This window comes from Eulemur rufifrons, chromosome 29 (assembly GCF_041146395.1).
Source record: "Eulemur rufifrons isolate Redbay chromosome 29, OSU_ERuf_1, whole genome shotgun sequence".
In the NCBI taxonomy this organism is placed as follows: Eukaryota; Metazoa; Chordata; class Mammalia; order Primates; family Lemuridae; genus Eulemur; species Eulemur rufifrons.
Genome location: NC_091011.1, coordinates 79259683 through 79278201, shown reverse-complemented (window position 1 = coordinate 79278201; position 18519 = coordinate 79259683). Strand labels below are relative to the sequence as shown.

Here is an 18519-nt window from a genome sequence, read left to right as displayed (position 1 = left end):
TCTCAAACACCTGGGCTCAAGTGATCTTCCTGCCTCAGCCTCCTGTGTAGCTGGGACTAAAGGTGTGCACTGCCATGACCAGCTAATTTTTCTATTTTTTATAGAGACAGGTGTCTCGCTGTTGCTCAGGCTGGTCTTAAACTCCTGGCCTCAAGTGATCCTCTGGTCTTGGCCTCCCAGAGTGCTAAGATTACAGGCAGAAGCCACTGTGCCTGGCCTTCCGTGAACTTTTTGAAGTCTCTTTGTACTATCTCTTCTGTCTACAATCATAAACCTGTGTGATGGCTGTTTTATTGTATGGAATGATCATTTTATGAACTGGGACTAAGAAAACGACTTTATCATTGTGTATAATTTAGATCAGTCCACCTTTGTCTCTTTGGGAGATCTGCAGAGACATGGAAATTATCTCATTATACAAAATCTTGTCTATAATGGCATTCACCAAGATTCCACCTGTGGCTGGGAGTCAGAGAATCTATGTTTTAATTCTGATTCTGGGGAGTGGGTGTGTATATGTATAGGAAACTACCACAAAGGATAAAGTCCAAGATCTTACCAATGCACAAATTCAATTTCTTTTGGGAAATGGTTGCTGAAAAGTCTGACCCATAACTGTGCCTCCTTGGAATGCATCTTAGCATCCCTAAATCACTCAGTGTTTACCATTTGTTCCCTTAGATTGCCAGATGTTGTGTTAAAGTCCAGATGCTCCTCAGTTTACAGCTGGATAAACCCCTTGTAAAGTCAAAAATTTTAAGTCGAACTTTGTCGAAGGACCGCCTATACATGGTATAAGAATTATCAGCTGTTTATTTTCTATTCACTCTGTCTCCTCAAGTAAATTACCTGAGGGCGGGGACTCTTACTTTTCTTTGACGTATTTGCTAGTTGCTCAATCATTGTTGACAATGGTAACAGTGATACGATAGGAAAAGGTGCGCTTTCTAGGCAGTAGATGTGAACAAGTTCGAGTTGATGGTGCGCTCTGCCCCACTCCCTTGCTATGGGGTACTCGCATAACAAGGCACCGTGCCCCCGCTACGAGGCAAGACTAGGTCCTTTTCCTTAAGGATGCTGCAGCCTTATCTGTTCTTCCTCAGGTAGTGGCAGGTAAGGGCGGTGGACAATCTCCTTTCCTGCCATCTAAGGCGGCGTCTGTTGAGTAGGCAAAGGGAGGTGGACAGTGTCCCGCACCTCTCTCGCCCTGGCGCTGGAGGTTGCGGCCGCCCAGTGGGAGGAGCCGCGGCGGCCCAAGCTGTCGTCGTGTGCGGCAAAGGAGCGGACACAAGCCGGGAGGAGACCCCTGCCTCTGGCATCGCTCCACGCCCCCGTCCTCTCCTGGCTTTCCTCTGAAAGAGCCAGAAGAAACTGGGAGGTCTGCACGGCGGGGAAGAGGCCGGGGTCCTTCACATTTCCACCCTTGGAGACACACCCCCTCCGCCTTCCGATAGACCCTTGCTGAACCCGGGATGGGAGAGACACGCCGAACCCCGGCTGCAGCGTAGCGGAGCGGGAAGAACGCAGAGCCAAGGGCGGAGCCGGGCCGACTCCCGGATCCAGCACCCGCCGCCCCGCCCCGCCCCGGGCAACACGCCCCGCCCCCGCGGCCCCGCCCCCTCCCCGGGACCGGACCGGGCTGCGCTCACCGCCCAGCCGGGGCCCGGGAGCCTCCAGGCGGAGAGGCTCCCGCCCGCTCTGAGCCGCGGCCTCCCCATGGAGGGGCCGCTCGTTCTGCCACCGGGGTCGGGGCCGCTCTCGCCGCCGCTGCTGGAAGGCGGAGTCGCCGCTGTTCTGGAGCCCGGAGTCCGGCAACACTCGGGACACGAGACGGCGGCGCAGCGGTACATCGCCCGCCTGCTGCAGGCCGGCTACGAGCCCGAGAGGTGACGCCCAGGGCAGAGCGCGCGGGGCGCATCCGGGGCGGGCGGCCTAGGAGGGTGCGGCGGCTCTGGGAACCCGCGGCGCTGCGGGGGAGGGGAGGGGCAGGCCCCACACACCCTTCCCCTCTTACCGCCTCAACATCTAACTTCCTGAAACGCCACGCTCCGGGCTTTGGTTGGGGGATCCAGGCGTGCACTGTGCAAAGGATTCGGTGCTGCGTTGCACAGGAGAGCAGGGGAGAGGGAACAGTTCGTTAAAACGTTCCCTAAAATCTTAGCCTGAATTGGACCTCGATTACACACCCAACGGCACCCAGTCCAAGTGGCTCCGACTCCTGGGGTTCAAACAGTGCTTGTTGGAGTCCCTGGCCGACTTTGCTTACTCCTCCTTAGCTGTTTGCTCCTAGAACTATCTTCAGTACTCTTACTGGCAGGTGTAGGTGTCCAGATGGGTAGCCTTCGCAGGGCCAGTTGAGGACACTGTCCCCTCCTCACCATGCACTAAGGTCAGATGAGGCTGCTGTGGCAGCTCACCTCAAGCTCTCTCCGAAGACTCAGGCCCCCATGCTGGGGTCTGTTTGGCAATGAGGGGCACTGGAGGGAGAGTGGGGTAGCGAGCTGGGCCCCAAGGGGACTGGCTGAAAAGGAGACAGCAGCTAATCTCTGGATTGCATCGCAGCTTGAAATGCAATCCCACTGTCCTTCCGGTCCAGAGGATTTGGACTTCTTTCTCTGCCCCATCTGCTGGTGCTCAGCAGCTTGGGGAGGTGACCTGGCAGCTGGGTTTGGGGGGGTGGTCTGAGGGAATTAGCCCAGCAGCTCTGCCCAGGGGCTGGTCACTTATGTAAGAACTTTTAACGGCTTAAGGGGCTGCTGGGCAGCCAGGCTGTCAGGTGAAGCCTGGCCCCTCCTGTCCTGGCAGGCCTCTCTAGAATTGACACAGGCTTGGGCAACCCCTATCTTTCCTCCTATCCTAGAAATCCAGTTCCTGGGGCTCAGGGCCCAGGGGGATAGGCAGGGGCCCTGGGGGTGAGGGAGCAGGCCGGGGCGCTTGCAGGCTGGATGGAGGCAGTGCCTTGGTTAGAGCAGTTATTGCAAAGGTATCGATCGCTTCAGAGCTCAGGCCAGGTCCTTGCAAGCGTGTCCCTTCTCCAGATTGTACTTCTGCAGCAAGAGTCATCCCTACCCCCCCACCCCCATTTAGGCTTAGAAGAGCCTGTGTAAACCACCTGGCCTGAGCCACAGCCAGGTGGTATGAGACTCAAAACCTGCTGGCTAGACCTCCATCTGCCTTCGCCAACCTGGAGCTGTAGGAAGAGGGCAGGGTTCCATGGGAAGTGCTGGGTTTGAGTCCAGTGTTACCGCTCTCTGGCTTGAACTTGGGCAAGCCATGACCCTGTCCCAGCTCAACAATGCTAATGTTGTTATTACTTCTTTCCCCCTCAAAAGTGTTTTGAAATCTTGTTCCTTCAGACAGCCCCTGCCTGGCCCCCAGCGCTGAGCTGGGCACTATCGCCTACTGCTCTGAGGAAGGGGCTTAGACCCACCCTCCCACCCTCACAGCTGCTAGGTGGGGAGTCTCAGGGGACCAACAGCCCTTCCTCAGGCTGAAGAGGCCCACTGGTTGCCTTGGTGTCTCCTCCCCAGGGAGGAAGCAGCTGGGGAAGATCAGGAAGAGGGAGGAGGCAAGTAGGGGGGTGGGGAGGTGGATTAACAGAGTCTCTGGAAAAGGACAGCCTAACTCAGGGCTGAGCCCAGCAGCTTAGAGTGATGAGGAGCGCTGACACAGGTCAAAGCAGGAGGGGTGGGGGAGCAGGAGAAGGGGAGTGGAGTCGTGGAATCTGCAATCACTGGGAAGGTGACCCATCCCATACTCCGCCTGGAAGCCACCTCCCCTGGGTCCCAGAGTTCTAGGCTGGGGCATATGTTACATTAAGGTCACCTGAGATGGCAGAACCTAGCCGCTTTCCTGGGCCCCAGCCCTGGCAGAACCCTGAATAGCAACCTCAGCATTCCTGACTCATGCTGTAGGAGGTAGTGATCCAGAGCAGGTCCCTTAGAGACCCAGAGAGACCACTGGAGCAGCCTCTGCTCTGTGCCTGCAATTGGCATGATAGCTCTGTCTTTCTGTGGCAAGAAAGGTGCCCCGGGGCAGCCCTGAATGGCCAGGGCCTCACTACTCTGCTCCAGGCGGCCAGTGAAAGGTCCTAGTGCTGGTGCACCTCAGGCTACTCTCCCTGCTTTTCCCCATATGGCCTTGGCTCCCTGGGTGGGTCTATGAATGCTGAAGGTTCACAGGTTCTTTCCAGCCATCCTGGCAAGCTGGCCCCAGCCCCTACTCCCTTCCAATACCAGGGGCTCCCAGTCAAGAACACTCCTGTGGGCTCCACTGGTGGGAAGGGATGTGATGTCCCTATCCCCCATAGTAAGGGTAAAGAGGACATCTGTGAGTCTTTAACACTCTCGGCCACACCAGCCTTATGGCCCGAGCTCTGTGGGAAGCCTCCCCTCTGCACACAGATGGAACAGTCTGTGTTTTCCTGGCAGGGTCCCTGGGGCATCCCAGGGAGCCCTGTGGCTTGGAGGCCAAGCCTCCCTTGGGCCTAGCTGTCACCACACTGCTGAGAGGTAAACAAACCCAGCCTCCCAGGGCCACAGACAGCCACCATGGCAAGGAGAGGACTGTGTCCCTGCCCGGCCTGTTCTCTCACCTCACCAAGAAGTAGGCTGTGGTACCACAGGAGGACACAGGGAGGAGGCTGTGGAGTTTGGGGGTGGGGTGGGGACCCACTCTCTAGCTTTTGGTCAAGGGGGAACACTGGCAGTTCTGGCACATAAGAGGAAAGGCTCTGCCTCCTACCTTCCCACCTTTCCCCACGTGAATGAGTTTGCTGCCTAATCTCACTGTCCCCATGTAGAAATCTAGGTCTTGCTGGGCACCCAGGGCCACCAAACTTCTGCTTTGGGGATTTTTCAAAAGTTCCCTAGCCTCTGTCCTCATTTCTATGCATCCTCACTTCTCTGGGCCAGCTAGGCCTGTGCTCTTCCCCTCATCTTACCACCATACCACTCTCCCAAATAGAAACAAATTTTCCTCTTTGGGGTTAAAACTTCTGGTATGTGCACCATTTTCTGAGCTGGGGATAGGGTGGTCAGGCTGAAGCACTGGGCCCGGAGTCAGAAGCAGCACCCCTCCCCCCCTTCCTGAACTGTAGGTTTTGCATCTGTCAAGGGGGGATACCTAGTAATTAGCAATTAGTAGACTGTGGAGTAAATGTGATCATTTATGAAAAATGCTTTGTAAACTGCAGAGGGCTCCAAGGCCACTCAAAGGTCAAGGAGTGTCACTGTTAAGAATGCCGGCCCCCTAGGAATGATGTCCTGGTGGGCGTAGGGGTCCAAACTCAAACGCCTGTGTGTTGGGGAGCCCAGACCAGTTTCTCAGGCGTCCGGGCCTTGACAGGGTCCAGGGATTAGTACTGCGGAAAGAAAGAACCATGTTAGAGGTACCCCTGGGGGTGGGGAGTAGGGCAAGGGAGACTCAAGCTGGCGGGGGCCCAGGGGCCTGGGGTGGCCCAGGCTGTGGGCGAATCCGGTGCGCGCGCTGATGGGGGTCCTGGGACGCTGCCAAGAGGAGCGGCCGAGGGGGCGTGTCCCGGCCTGGCTCAGTCCCCTCCCCCTCTGGATAACAACCCCCCGGCACCCGGCCAACCCGGGCCGGCAGGGTCTCTGTGCCACTGCAGGCGGCCCAGGGCGTGCGCGGCGGCGGCGGCAGCGGCTGCTGGGCCAGACTCCGCGGGGCCCTTTGTGCGGCGCGGGGCGGAGGCGGCGGTGCCGGGGGCGGGGCAGGAGAGGAGGGCGGCGCCCCGGCCCGCCCCGCCGCTGCCGCAGCCCCCGCCTCCGGCCCGCCCGGCCCGCGGCGGCAGCGTGGCCGCGGCGCGGCGTCAGCAGCAGCGGCGGCGACAGCAGCAGTGGCAGCAGCAGCGGGGCGGCCCGCTCGGGTGTTTATGTCGGGTCGCGGGGTCTCCCAGCAGCATGGCGGACTACCTGATCAGCGGCGGCACCGGCTACGTGCCCGAGGATGGGCTCACCGCGCAGCAGCTCTTCGCCAACGCCGACGGCCTCACCTACAAGTAAGCGCGGGGGGCTGAGGCCCCGCTCGGTGCGCGCACCACGGCCCGCGATCTCCCGGCCCCGGCCCTGGGAGCGCACGGCTTCCCCCTCCCAGACGCCGCGTTCCCCGGCCCAGTACGAGTGACTGGGGGGGAGGGGTTGGGGAGGGATGGCCGGGGAAGGAAGGAGGCCCGCGCTGAGAACAGAGGGACGTGGCACCAGCGACATCGCGGCCCTCAGTGCCCTGACCTGTTTCTGGCCAGGTCTGGGTTCTGCCTGCCCCTTTCTCCTCTTATGGGCATGGAGTGGGGGTGCCTTGGGGCGTGTGGGAACTCGAGCTGTGGGCATCTTGGGGAGACTTTTCCCAGCCCCTGGGCCAGGACGCCCTCTCCCAGCCCCACCACGAGGGCAGAGGGGGCTGTGGAGCTGGCTCGGCCAGCTGCTGGAGTGTTGCCCCCAGGAGAGGCCCAGCTGGGTGGTTGGGATGGCTCCTTTTTTCCACTGTCCAGTCCAGCCCTCCTTCCACTTGTGACCCTGCCTGCCCACAGGTTGGCACTGGTGCCCCCACTCCCTGCACAAGTATTCTGTGACTGCCACCCCCAAGCCCACCCCATATGGGATTTTTGGAGGAGGATGGAGACCTACCCGTCTGCCTCTGGCTTAGTTTGCCCTTTCTTGTGGGCCCAGGCCAGTTGTCCTGCCAGCTGCAGCAGGCCTGGCACTAGCTCTGGCTCCTGGCTGCAGGACAGTGTCCCTGCCAGGAAGGAGCATCAGGACTGGGCGAAGAGGGGATGCTGGCGAACCGAGAGCATCCCTGGCCTGCCTCCTGCCATCTCTACCCTGGCTTGTGAGCACTCCTGCTTGGCAGGCAGTTTCCCTAAATGCCAGGATACCCCGTCACTCCTGAGGAGTGCCTCCCTGTAGGTGAGGGTGGTATATAATACCTAGAAAATGCCAAGAGTTCCAGACACCAGCATTTCTTCTCTGGCCTCTAAGTGAGCCACAAAGGCCTCCTTGCTATACAGAAGGAGGACTGCCAAGGGGTGGGAGCGGCTGAAATTCTTTGTTTCTTTGTGGTTTTGGTGATGGGAGAGAGTATATTTTTGTATATTTTTCACTGGAGCCTTCTAGGGAAACTCCTAGGAGTTCCTCTAGGCCTTGGAGCAGATTAATGACCCCATTCCCATCCACCTTGTGGCTTTTCCTTCCTGTACTAGGGTGCCTGCTGCTTTGCTTAGCTCAGTGTTCCTGAAGTGTGGGGTATTTGTTTTTGGGTGTGTCTGTCAAGACCTGCTGTGATTTCAGGCAGCTTGAGCCTATTGAGGCCCCTGGGATGTGGCACTGCACCTAGACGGACCAATGCAGGCCTCCCCTTCTGGGGTGCGCCATGACCATGACCCACCCAAGTGTTGGCAGCTGCCATACTTTATCCGCATGTTCTAGTCCCAACTGCAGGGCCTCCCTCCTCCCCTTTCTTATCCCGGCCATATCTGTTGGTTACCGGAGTCCCGGAGTCCCGAGTGCCTGCTCTGTCAGAACGTGCCCTGTGCTCAGCCCCCTGGGGTCCCTCCATGCTGTTCTGAACCTTGTGTGACTCAGCAGCCCAGGCACTGGGGTGTGCAGCTTGTCCTGTGCTGGGTCTTGTTCATGCCGTGTTGCACTACAGAACTGCTCTCAGCTTCCTTCCTTGTGTTTACTTGTGGTCTCTCCCTATCAAGATTGAGAAGTTTTCAAAGGCAATCACTGTATTTGATGTGTGGCTCTTGACAAACTCTGAGCCCTGAAGGTAATGGATATTTTGGGCCAGCTGCCTTGCTGGTGGCCCAGGTCCGCAGACCTTCACTGTCTCTGACTCTAGATCTCTGGGCTGGAGTCTGCAGTAGTGGGGGGTACAGGGCAGGGTCCGCCCTGATGGGGCAGCAGGGATCAGAGGGCTCCAGCCTCTGCTCCTCTGGCCTTTTCCCCACCCGCGTGCTGCCTCCCCTGGCAGGGCAGGCCCTGGCCCTTTGGGCCACTCCTCCCCACCAGTAACATTCCCTTTTCTGTCTTCACAGCGACTTCCTGATTCTCCCGGGATTCATAGACTTCATAGCTGATGAGGTGGTGAGTACCTCTTCCTTTTACAAAGGGGCAAGGGGTGTGTATGTGGTGGATGAGCCTGACTTCTTGCCCAAGGGCAGGGTGTGGGGGCGACTTTCCTTGGGAAGGTGGTGGATGTAGCCTCTACTGTTGCCAGAGACACTGCGGGCGGTGCAAAGTGTTGTGCATGATGGGCAGAGGCTGCTGTGGGGAATCAGGGGGTGTCCTGAGTGGGGCCCTGGTACAGAAAAGGCCCTCAGTGGGGCTTGGGTGTGGCTACCTTATTGTATAGACCATAGGACTGAATTTTGTCTGAAATGCTGAGCAAGGACATGATAGAAGCCAGTAAAATTATGGAGACTTTGAATGCAGTGGGCAGATTTGTTCACAGATCCACGGTGTACAAGAACTGGTGAGACGGTGTGAAGGAGTTAGATTTTGGACGAATACAAGGCAACACTGCCTTACTTTTCAGGAGGGGCTCTCCAATGAGCTGAATCAATGAACAATTAATGTATGATAAACTCATAGAAGCCAAGGGGAGGTAGCGATGATGGCATAGGTCATTTCAAGAAAAAGTTGGGTGGTTCTATAATGAGTTCATCCACATTTTGAAGAGCCAGTTTCTTTTCTGTTGCTGTCATTATCGGCATTTATTCTGGTCTCGTTCTCATGAGAGGCCAGAGGGCCGAGTGTGCCTAGATCACTTACGTGTTGAGGAAACTCTGCGGGTCAGCGGACAGAGCTGACCCAGGCAGATTTTTAGGGGGAAATTTTCACTATTCTGGATATTTCCTTTATGACAGCAACCAGGACGCCTTCTTGGTTCAGCTGTTCAGTTAACAGAGTTTACTGAGCACCCTGGCTTTGTGCCAGACCCTGGGCTGGGTGCTAGGGAGAGAGAGATGGAAGAGACCCCTGCCTGGCCCGTGAGGTCTCCCTGTCCTGTAGCCTCTGTCAGGAAGTTTGTATCTCTTCTCCTATGGATGCTGAGGGAGGAGAAGGTGGCGTTTCCTAAACTGCAGGGCCAGGGTTCTGAACCAGGGTCAGTGATGGACTTAAGGGGCCTGTGAATCTCAAAAATTGTACACCAAATTCAGTGTCTCAGCGTGTGGGGGACGGGGATCCATGACTATCAACATGAATCTCGGAGGGGTCTGTGACCTGCCTTCTATACCATTCATGGGCAGGTGACACCTAAATGTACATTTGTAATTCCAACCACTCTCTCGAGCTCCACACCCTTAGTCACCTACTTTCCTGGATGGTCAGTAGATTCCTTCTCATGCCTCCCCCGCCGCAGCTGTTGGCACCCAGAATCCATTCTCCACATCGGAGCCTGCGTGACCTCTTGAAAACATAATCAGATAGTGTCTCTCCTCTGCCTAAGACCCTCCAGTGGCTTCTTCTCTCAGAACAGAACCTGAGCCCCTCTCCATGACTTCACAGCCACACATGCCCGCCCTGCCTGCCTCCTGCCTCCGTCCTTTCCCTCCACTCCACTCGCCTGCTTTTTCTTTCCTAAATGCGCTCGGGAGGAATAGGCGTCAGAGGCGGGCTCGCACGCACAGCTCCCGCAGCCTGAATGACAGTTCCACACGCTGTTCCCTGGCTGGCTCCCACCCCTCACCTCCCAGGAAAGAGGCTCTCCCTGACCACCCACTTTCCCGGTGGTCACTGGCCTTGTTGTTTTTCTTCGTAGCCTTTGTCCTGACTGTAATCATCTTGTCCCTGTGTCTCGTGTCTGTCATCTTTCTTTCCAAGTAGAACGTAAGCTCCGTTAGACTAGCAGGGACCTCATCCTCCTTGTTCACTGCCGTATCCCCAGGCCTGTCCTGGTGCCGGATACATGTAGGAGCTTGGTGAATGTTTGTCCACTGGATGATAAACTCTTCACGTGGACTGTGCCTCCATCCTCAGGACCTGACTTCAGCCCTGACTCGGAAGGTCACGCTGAAGACGCCACTGATCTCCTCCCCCATGGACACTGTGACAGAGGCCGACATGGCCATCGCAATGGCTGTGAGTCCCATGCCCGGGAGGGGACCTCAGGGCAGAGGGAACTGAGCAGGGCAGGCTGTGCTGAGGGGCAGGGGCTAGGAGGGTCGGCCCCCAGCTCTGACCACATTTCCCTTCCACACCAGCTGATGGGAGGCATCGGTTTCATTCACCACAACTGCACCCCAGAGTTCCAGGCCAATGAGGTGCGGAAGGTCAAGGCAAGTACTAGGCCCACCCCCAGGAAGATGCCACCTGCAGCCCCCACCTCAGAGACCCTCCTGGCCTCCCTTGCCAGCCCTGGAGGCTGCCGCATTCCCTGGCTGATTGCTGTGGGATCCCGCCTGCCTTTCCTCTCAGTGGGGGTCACAGGGCTGAGCCCTCACTTTCCCACTGGCCCCTCACCCCATTAAGCATCCTGGCTTCTCTGTGGCACAGCCAGGGCACCCTCTGTCCCCTGTGGCCAGGCTGGACCCCATCCCTGGCTTTCTCCCAGCCTTTTCTTTCCCCTGTCTCTACCCACAGAAGTTTGAACAGGGCTTCATCACAGACCCCGTGGTGCTGAGCCCCTCGCACACCGTGGGGGACGTGCTGGAGGCCAAGATTCGCCATGGCTTCTCCGGCATCCCCATCACTGAGACGGGCACCATGGGCAGCAAGCTGGTGGGCATTGTCACCTCTCGAGACATCGACTTCCTCGCTGAGAAGGACCACACCACCCTCCTCAGTGAGGTACCTGCAGGGCAGGGAGAGCGGGACTGGGGTGCAGAGAGGACCCTTCACCCTGGGGCCTCAGGCTGGTGCCTGTGACCAGGACCAGAGGGAGGCCTGGCTCCTTCTCTCTCACCTGCCAACCTGCAGGCAAATGTTCCTGGCCCCACAGGTGATGACGCCACGGATCGAGCTGGTGGTGGCTCCAGCAGGTGTGACTTTGAAAGAGGCAAATGAGATCCTGCAGCGTAGCAAGAAAGGTACCGGGGAGCAGGCAGAAAACTCAACTGCCAGTCCTGACTCTGTACCCCGGGCCCCCCATTCCTTCCCAGCCTTGCAGGTTGTCCCAGCAGCCACCCTGGGCCTTAGGGAAGGTTTTTTTTTAATAATCTCAGGCAGGCAAGAACACAGTTCCTAACATCTTTCTCCCGGCTTCAGGAAACCTGTCCCTAATTTAGCCTCTTCATGGTATGTTTCCCAAAACTAGTCCTGTGAGATACTTATCATGATAAAGGTCTGTGTGGTCTTAAAAGGCTGAGAAATACTGCTTTCTATATCCCCCATCTGCATAAAGAATTGCACATTAGCTTATTAAAGGCTCTGAGAAGTCCTGCAGTTAAATTTATTTGACATTGGAGCTGTTTACATAATATTCACTAGGGCCTTGTGGGCTATTCGGGAAATGCTTCCCTGGTCCATACTGGAGAGTTCTTTGGGGTTTGTACTGGGCAGAGTACACGTTCCCCCTTCAAGATAGCCTTACATTTGTGCCCTAGCTAGGAGTTTTTGACCACTGTGGCCTGTGGCCCAGCAGGTGAAAGGCTGCCAGCGCTCAGGGGCTGCCCATCCCAGCATGGCCAGGCCGCAGGGCGGGAAGAGCTCCAGGAACCTGTTCTGCTAGGAGGTTTCTTTGCTTTCTGTTCCTCAGGAAGAGGTCCAGGTCCTTAGGAGCACTTCCCGGGTGGGTGCTGTCACCTAGTGGCTGGTTTGGATACTTCAGTGGAATTCTGGCTTGAGCCACTTTTATCTTCACCGTCCATCCCCTCCCATCTCACCTTTGCATTCCTTACCAGGGAAGCTGCCTATTGTTAATGACCGTGACGAGCTAGTGGCCATCATTGCCCGTACTGACCTGAAGAAGAACCGGGACTACCCTCTGGCCTCCAAGGACTCCCACAAGCAGCTGTTGTGCGGAGCAGCTGTGGGCACCCGTGAGGATGACAAGTACCGCCTGGACTTGCTCACCCAGGCAGGCGCCGACGTCATAGTACTGGTAAGGACACTGCCTAGGTGGGGGTAGAGGGGGGGTTCAGCAAAGTAGAGGCTTATGAGGACCCAGGTTCACCTCTACTAAAGCTTGTGACTGTCCCTCACTAATAATTATAACTCATGTTCAGTGACAGACCTCCCCCTTGCCAGGCACTTTGCTAAGACCTTTATATGTATCAGCCCCTTGAGTTGTGGTTCCATTCCCAGTTGTCAGATGAAGAAACTGAGGCTCAAAGAGGTTAAGTAGTTTCATTTGCTTAGTGAGTTAGTGGGAGCAGGATGCAACCCCAGGACGCCTCCTTGTGGAGGCATCAGTCCATCCAGTGGGTACGAAAGGGCTGTGTCTGCTCCAAGACTTTACGTTAGTGATGTTAAGCAGGCCCCTTGGAGAATCAGCTGAGGGTTGTCAAGTGACTTTTCAGGAAAAAAAAATAAATAAATAAGAAAGAGCATTGTCATAACAGTTTTCATAGAATTTTGGGGGTCTGTCCGCTCGGAACCTCCCTCCCCCAGCGAGGATCCTTAGCTAAGCCCTGGCTCTTCTGTCCCCTTCTCACAGGACTCATCCCAAGGGAACTCGGTGTATCAGATTGCCATGGTGCACTACATCAAGCAGAAGTACCCCCACCTCCAGGTGATTGGGGGGAATGGTGAGTGCGGGGTCCCCTCTCACCCCCTGCTCTTGTCCCCTCACTGTGTAACCCCTCTCTGTCCCTCAGTATTCCTAGGTGATGGCATTGCTGCTGGCATGGAGGGCAGGGAGCATGATGGGCTTTGGTCACGGAAGGGGGACCAGGGGGCTAGGCCAGGGTCCCAGGAAGCCCCTGGACAGGACAGGGGCACCCCATCCTCACATTGTTCCTCTGCCCCATCCCCACCCTCAGTGGTGACAGCAGCCCAGGCCAAGAACCTGATTGACGCGGGTGTGGACGGGCTGCGTGTGGGCATGGGCTGCGGCTCCATCTGCATCACCCAAGAAGGTGGGTGTCAGTAGGAGGATGAGTGCTGGCCCTTTGGAACCCCTGCGGGCCCACCCCTGCCCCGGGGCCTCCCTCTTGCTCCACAACTGCAGGCTGAGTGCTCTCTTTGCCAGGACCCTTCCTGGGGTGGTGGGCTCTGCCCCGTCTGGTGCTTGACCTGGGGGAGGGAGGTGTAAGCAGGTGAGGGTACTGACAGGCACCAGCTGCTTCTCAGATTCTGCCCAAGGACAACCAGTCTGGAGGCCCGAGGCTGGTGTGACAACCTTTCACAGGGGCTGGTGGGAAGCCAGCTCAGGGTTTGGATTAGATTTGTGACAAGGCAGATACTTAAGACATGGAGACAACATGTCCCTGCACATGTAAGGATACACACCCACATTGCCATGTGGTGACGTGGGGGGTTCCACTCAATTGCAAAGCCCTTTTGTGGGGTGGGTTCCTGATGGGGAGGGAGGAGGGGGTGACCCTGACACGTGTCCACCATGTGGGTTGAGGGATGCTCCCTGGAGGCTGGTGTCTGACTGTCTGACTTGTGGGGTGGCTGCCTGGAGGAGTTGAGTCCTGGTGTGGCCTGAGGGGGTGTGTCTGGCCCCTCCTGTGAAGGTCATTTCTCCAAAAACACTGAGTGACTCATTTGGCCTTCCTTTCCCAAGCATCTCTCCCTTTCGGTCTTTGGAGTCTCTGCTTTGTAAGTTTCTACCCTTCACCTTAGCTGATCACTGTAGTGAGATGTGGGCCCTCTCTCACTCACTTAGCAAATATTAATTGAGCACCTACTAAGTGTCAGGCAGTGGTAAGCCTTGGGATATAGCAGGGACAAAACAAATGAAAGGCTCCTTCCCTAGTTTATCCAGCCTTGCAGCCATCCCTGGCTCCTTACAATTCCCACTTAAAACCTGACACTTGAGGACCTTGGACAATTAAACTTGAAGAAACTCAAACCAGTATCCCAAAGGAGGCCATAAGTACGTAAACCTAGTAACAGGTTTTGCAAATGAAGGCCTGGGAGGGGAACTTGAACATCCAGGGCAGGTGAGGCTCAGGACCTGTCTGGGGGCGCTGTACTCTGGAGGTCAGTACTGCTCCTGGGTCAGAACCCCTTGTAGTGCTGTCATGGGTGGGGTGGCTTCAGTCCCTGGAGTGGCATTTGCCCTGGTGTTATTTGGCAACACCTCTAATATGCCTCAGAAACACCATCCAGCCCCATTCCTCCCCAGGGTAGAGGTAGGGCACAAGGAGAAGGGGCTGGCCTACCCCTGGGCCTGGCGCCTGTGCTGTATTGACTCTGCTCTGCCTTGTGTACCCCACCCTCCCCCAGTGATGGCCTGTGGCCGGCCCCAGGGCACTGCTGTGTACAAGGTGGCCGAGTACGCCCGGCGCTTTGGTGTGCCTGTCATAGCTGATGGCGGCATCCAGACCGTGGGGCATGTGGTCAAGGCCCTGGCCCTGGGAGCCTCCACAGGTGAGGGGGTGCTGTGGGGCTTGGGCAGGTGGGGGGCTGGGAGCCAGTGGGGCAGCGGGAGGGCCGTGGGGCCGGAGGCACTGACCCCTTGACTGCCGTAGTGATGATGGGCTCTCTGCTGGCTGCTACCACGGAGGCCCCTGGCGAGTACTTCTTCTCAGACGGGGTGAGGCTCAAGAAGTACCGGGGCATGGGCTCGCTGGACGCCATGGAGAAGAGCAGCAGCAGCCAGAAGCGATACTTCAGGTGCCCCAGCCCCAGCCCAGGCAGATCAGCCCCACCCCTCGGGCCCAGCACGCCACTAATTCCCCCAGAGGGCGCCCACTCCCCATGTCGTGGTCCTGGAAACCAAGGCATGGGGCAGACACAGCAGACCGGGACCTGCCCCTGACTCAGAGGCCATGCTTGCGTGTGCTGTAGCCAGTGAGTGGCTGCCTGGGGCCCTGCTGGGTGGCTGTCCTCTCCCTGTGCCCTCGAGAGGTGGGATGGGGTCCTGTGAGCATCGGGCTGCTGGGCTGAGTCTCCTCACCCTCCACACAGCGAGGGGGATAAGGTGAAGATTGCGCAGGGCGTCTCGGGCTCCATCCAGGACAAAGGCTCCATCCAGAAGTTTGTGCCCTACCTCATAGCGGGTATCCAGCATGGCTGCCAGGATATCGGGGCCCGAAGCCTGTCTGTCCTGCGGTGAGTGCTGGACTAGAGGGGGCAGAGAGCGAGGACACCTGGGAAGCTCCCAGCCCCCTCCTGCTTCCTGCCTCTTTCTCTCTCTCTCTCTCTCTCTCCCTCCTTGGCCCTTGGTGCCCCTGACATGCCCCACCTACCTGCCTTCCAGGTCCATGATGTACTCAGGAGAGCTCAAGTTTGAGAAGCGGACCATGTCGGCCCAGATCGAGGGTGGCGTCCATGGCCTGCACTCGTAAGTGTGGTGGATTCCTCGCCCTTACCTGCTGGCACGGGGTTGGGCAGGTGGGGCCAGGGCTCCAAGGCCAAGCTGAGATTCCAGGGACCCCACGGACCATCTGCAGCAGGGATGCTGCAGCAAGATGACCTATCACCCTCTCCTGCAGTGCCCAGCCCACCCTGTCCCTTGTCCTTTTGCCTTCATGCAGGCAGGCCACTCCCTTCCCCTCGGGTCTCTCCCCGAGCAGGGCACGGGAGAGGTAGCTGCTAGCCACAGCTGGACCCCCAGCCCTTGCTTGCTCAGGAAGCTTGGTGGCTGGTGGCACAGGGCTGGTGGTGCTGGGCTCTTGCTGGTGGTGGCCCCAGGCAGGCAGGCAGAAGATGGGGGCATGAGCCCTCTGGTGGGGACAAGGGCAGAGAAATGGATGCCAGGGCCAGCGCCAGTGACCATGGGCGGGGGCAGTGCTAGTCGGCGGCAGTAGTCATAGCAGGCATGCGCCCCGCCCGGGTCAAGAGGCCCGTCTCCCCAGGCATCGCGGGCGTCTAACCTGTGTCTCTTTCTGCCCCACCCTCCCATAGCTATACCTTTCTGCCGTGTAAGTAACCGCGCTGCCCGGGCCAAGCGTAGAGTAGAGCAGGGGCAGTCTGGGCGGGACCTGGGCTGGGGGGGTGGGCATTGGGTAAGGGTGGCGCTTGGGTGTAGTCATGGGACATGGACCCTGGGATTGAGCCCTCCTGGGCCCCTGTGCCCAACACCATAGTGGAGGAAGCCAGCAGTGGCCCCTCATCTAGCTGAAAGACAAATCCCCTTCTGTGGTACAGAGATATGCCCATGACCCCAGGCTTGAGGCTGCCCCGTCTTACACTGGACCCAGTGACCACAAGGGGCCTAGGCCGCTGTGCGTGCAGGGATGGGGTGGAGACGTGGCAGCCGAGGTTCGTTGTCTCGTTGGAGCTTGCTCTGTGGGGATAGGCCGTGCCTTCCTGAGCTGACTCTCCACCCCAGGCACTGAGGACAGTCCACTCAGATGTGGCAGTGGCCCAAAGGAGCATGACTCTCTTTGGACCTGCACAGTTGTTCAGGGAGCCCTGGCCTGGGAAGGACAGAGGCCCAGGGCCTGATCACTGCCCACCCCCTGTGGCTGAGAGGCCGAGGCTCCTGCAGCTCTCTGTCCTCTCCCATGTCTGGGGGGCCTGGGTGGGATTTTGGGAAGGGAGCAGGGTCCACACACCTACTCTTGGTCCCCCTTTTGCCTTGTCCCCACAGTTACGAGAAGCGGCTGTACTGAGGACAGCGGCGGAGGCCGAGGTGGTGGAGGGGATGCACCCCAGGGTCCCCCTTCAGGCACAGCCTCCCTCCATAACTGAGTGGTCCACAGATTTGCACTACGGGTTCCCCAGTTCCTTTCCAGGGAGAGAGGAGAGGAGCCCCTGAGGGGTCTGAGGCCCCTCCCTGGGCGTCCCCTGCAGAGTCATGACTGCTCCCTGGGCCAGGCTGCCCTGGGAGCCCTCGGTTCTCCCTTCCTCAGCCCCCTGAGCCTAGCCAGCCCGGGCTCTCAGGCCCTGTGCCTGCCTCAGGTCTTTCTCGCTGCAGCCTGCTCTGGCCTGGCTCCCACCCTGGGGCAGGTGGCCCCTCCTGGCTTCTGTAGGACACCTCCCTCCCTACCTCCCACCCCAGGAAATGGTGCTCTCCTGGCCCTGCCTCTGGCCCTTCCCGGGCTGCTGCCCCCTCAGCCATGTGGCACTTCTGGGCTCCTGACCTAGGCCAGGGGGAGGTCTCTGCCCCCTTCCTCTGTCCCTAGGCTACCCTTGGGCTCTGCTCCTCAGGCCACTCCCCCGTCCCTGGCCCTGAGGAGGAGGCTGCCCTGATAATGGCCGCCTGCCCGTCATTCCTGACTCACCACCATCCCCAGGTGCACCATTCCTGCCCTCTCCTCAGCTGCAGTTGAAGGCTTTAACTTTGCACACTTTGGGGTCACAGTTGCATCATTGTATATTAAATCTGAATAAATCAAGCAGGTCTCAACACCTCCACTGTCCTGTCTCTGTCCCTTGACCACTCAGTGGCTGGAGCCCCATCAGAGCCAGGCTAGTGGGGGCACCAGGCCCAGCCTCCCCAGGAAGGTGATGAGGGCATTGCAGTACTTGAGGGGGTGCTGGCGCAGGTGGGCTGCACGGTGGGAGTCTCCCAGGCCTGTGCCCATACTGGCATTCCCGCCTGCTGCCCCCTGACCAGCAGCTCCTGTAGCCGGGCAGTCTCACAGACAGGGTCGTTGTGGCTGTAGAAGACCAGCAACTGAGGCCTCATGGTTGCCAGAAAGCACCCAGTGCAACCTCATAATGCGGAACAGTGCAGCCCGGGCACAGGTGGAAGTACAGCGTGGCTGTGGCCCTGACCACTGAGCCCAGGGCCTGTGGTCACTGACACACATCTGTGGTCACAGGGAAGAGCAGATCAGCTCCTGCTGCTCACATGTGGCTCAGGATGCTGGAGGGGACAGCACTGCCACATGGACTGCTGAATACCCCCTAGAGTTGAGGGGTCCTGGGACATTCACACTGGCTTCCTATGCCTGTGTTGTAGTTGGGCAGTGGGCACAAAGCCGTCCCACCAAGGTACAGATACCACTCGAATGGGCAAAAGCAAGGAAGATGGTCTGGGAATGTTCTGGTGGCAGGAATGAGCAGTGGGTGAGGAAGATCCTAGTTTGTGGGAAATGAGATCTGGAAACATTCCCATGACTGCCAGGGAGGGGCTCCCACTGTGCCTTGTTGGCACGCTGTGCTAACGTCTGCCTTCTCGAGGCCCCTCTGACAGAGAGAGCCACTTGGTCAGGGGCCAGATATCTGTGGACAGTGTATCTGGGGCCAGCTTTTACTGCACCATTTTCCAGCTCTGCGCTGCTTCAGGGGTGAGAAGGAAAGAGCTGGATGCCAGGACTGTCGGGTGGTTTCAGAGATAGTTCAACAATTGCTTCAGAAGTTGTGGCAAAATGAGTGGGTCATTGACAGTCCCCAGAGGTCTTGTGCCCTGGAATCTGTGGCCTTGGTGAGCACCTAAGAGTCCAAGGTGGCCCAACTGACAGGGAGGATGATGCCCAGGTCACAGGGGATGGTACAGATG

General features: G+C 58.1%; 1 protein-coding gene across 6 annotated transcripts; it reads left to right on the top strand.

The window, feature by feature from the left end:
- The first annotated feature begins 1632 nt into the window (after nt 1-1632).
- IMPDH1 (inosine monophosphate dehydrogenase 1) lies at nt 1633-17431 on the top strand. 6 transcript variants are annotated; one of them, XM_069462696.1, is made up of 15 exons: nt 1633-1886; nt 5918-6016; nt 8051-8099; nt 9996-10097; nt 10220-10294; nt 10599-10805; nt 10957-11044; nt 11858-12057; nt 12613-12703; nt 12938-13033; nt 14352-14495; nt 14597-14741; nt 15036-15179; nt 15328-15411; nt 16663-17431. In XM_069462696.1, exons 1-15 carry the CDS (start codon nt 1717-1719, stop codon nt 16682-16684), a joined length of 1716 nt encoding a protein of 571 aa, XP_069318797.1. In that variant the 5' UTR covers nt 1633-1716; the 3' UTR covers nt 16685-17431. The 6 variants fall into 6 exon arrangements, with proteins under 6 accessions (XP_069318797.1, XP_069318798.1, XP_069318799.1 ...); XM_069462698.1 differs by having other exon boundaries at nt 1840-1886; nt 5915-6016; nt 16663-17391; XM_069462697.1 differs by lacking the exon at nt 5918-6016.
- Nucleotides 17432-18519: the final 1088 nt, after the last annotated feature.

Coding starts and splice junctions, on each gene's coding strand:
- IMPDH1 (XM_069462696.1), top strand. CDS start 1,717: ATGGAGGGGCCGCTCGTTCTGCCACCGGGGTCGGGGCCGCTCTCGCCG. Junction 1,887..5,917: donor GCCGGCTACGAGCCCGAGAG/GTGACGCCCAGG, acceptor GTCTCCCAGCAG/CATGGCGGACTACCTGATCA. Junction 10,098..10,219: donor ACATGGCCATCGCAATGGCT/GTGAGTCCCATG, acceptor CTTCCACACCAG/CTGATGGGAGGCATCGGTTT.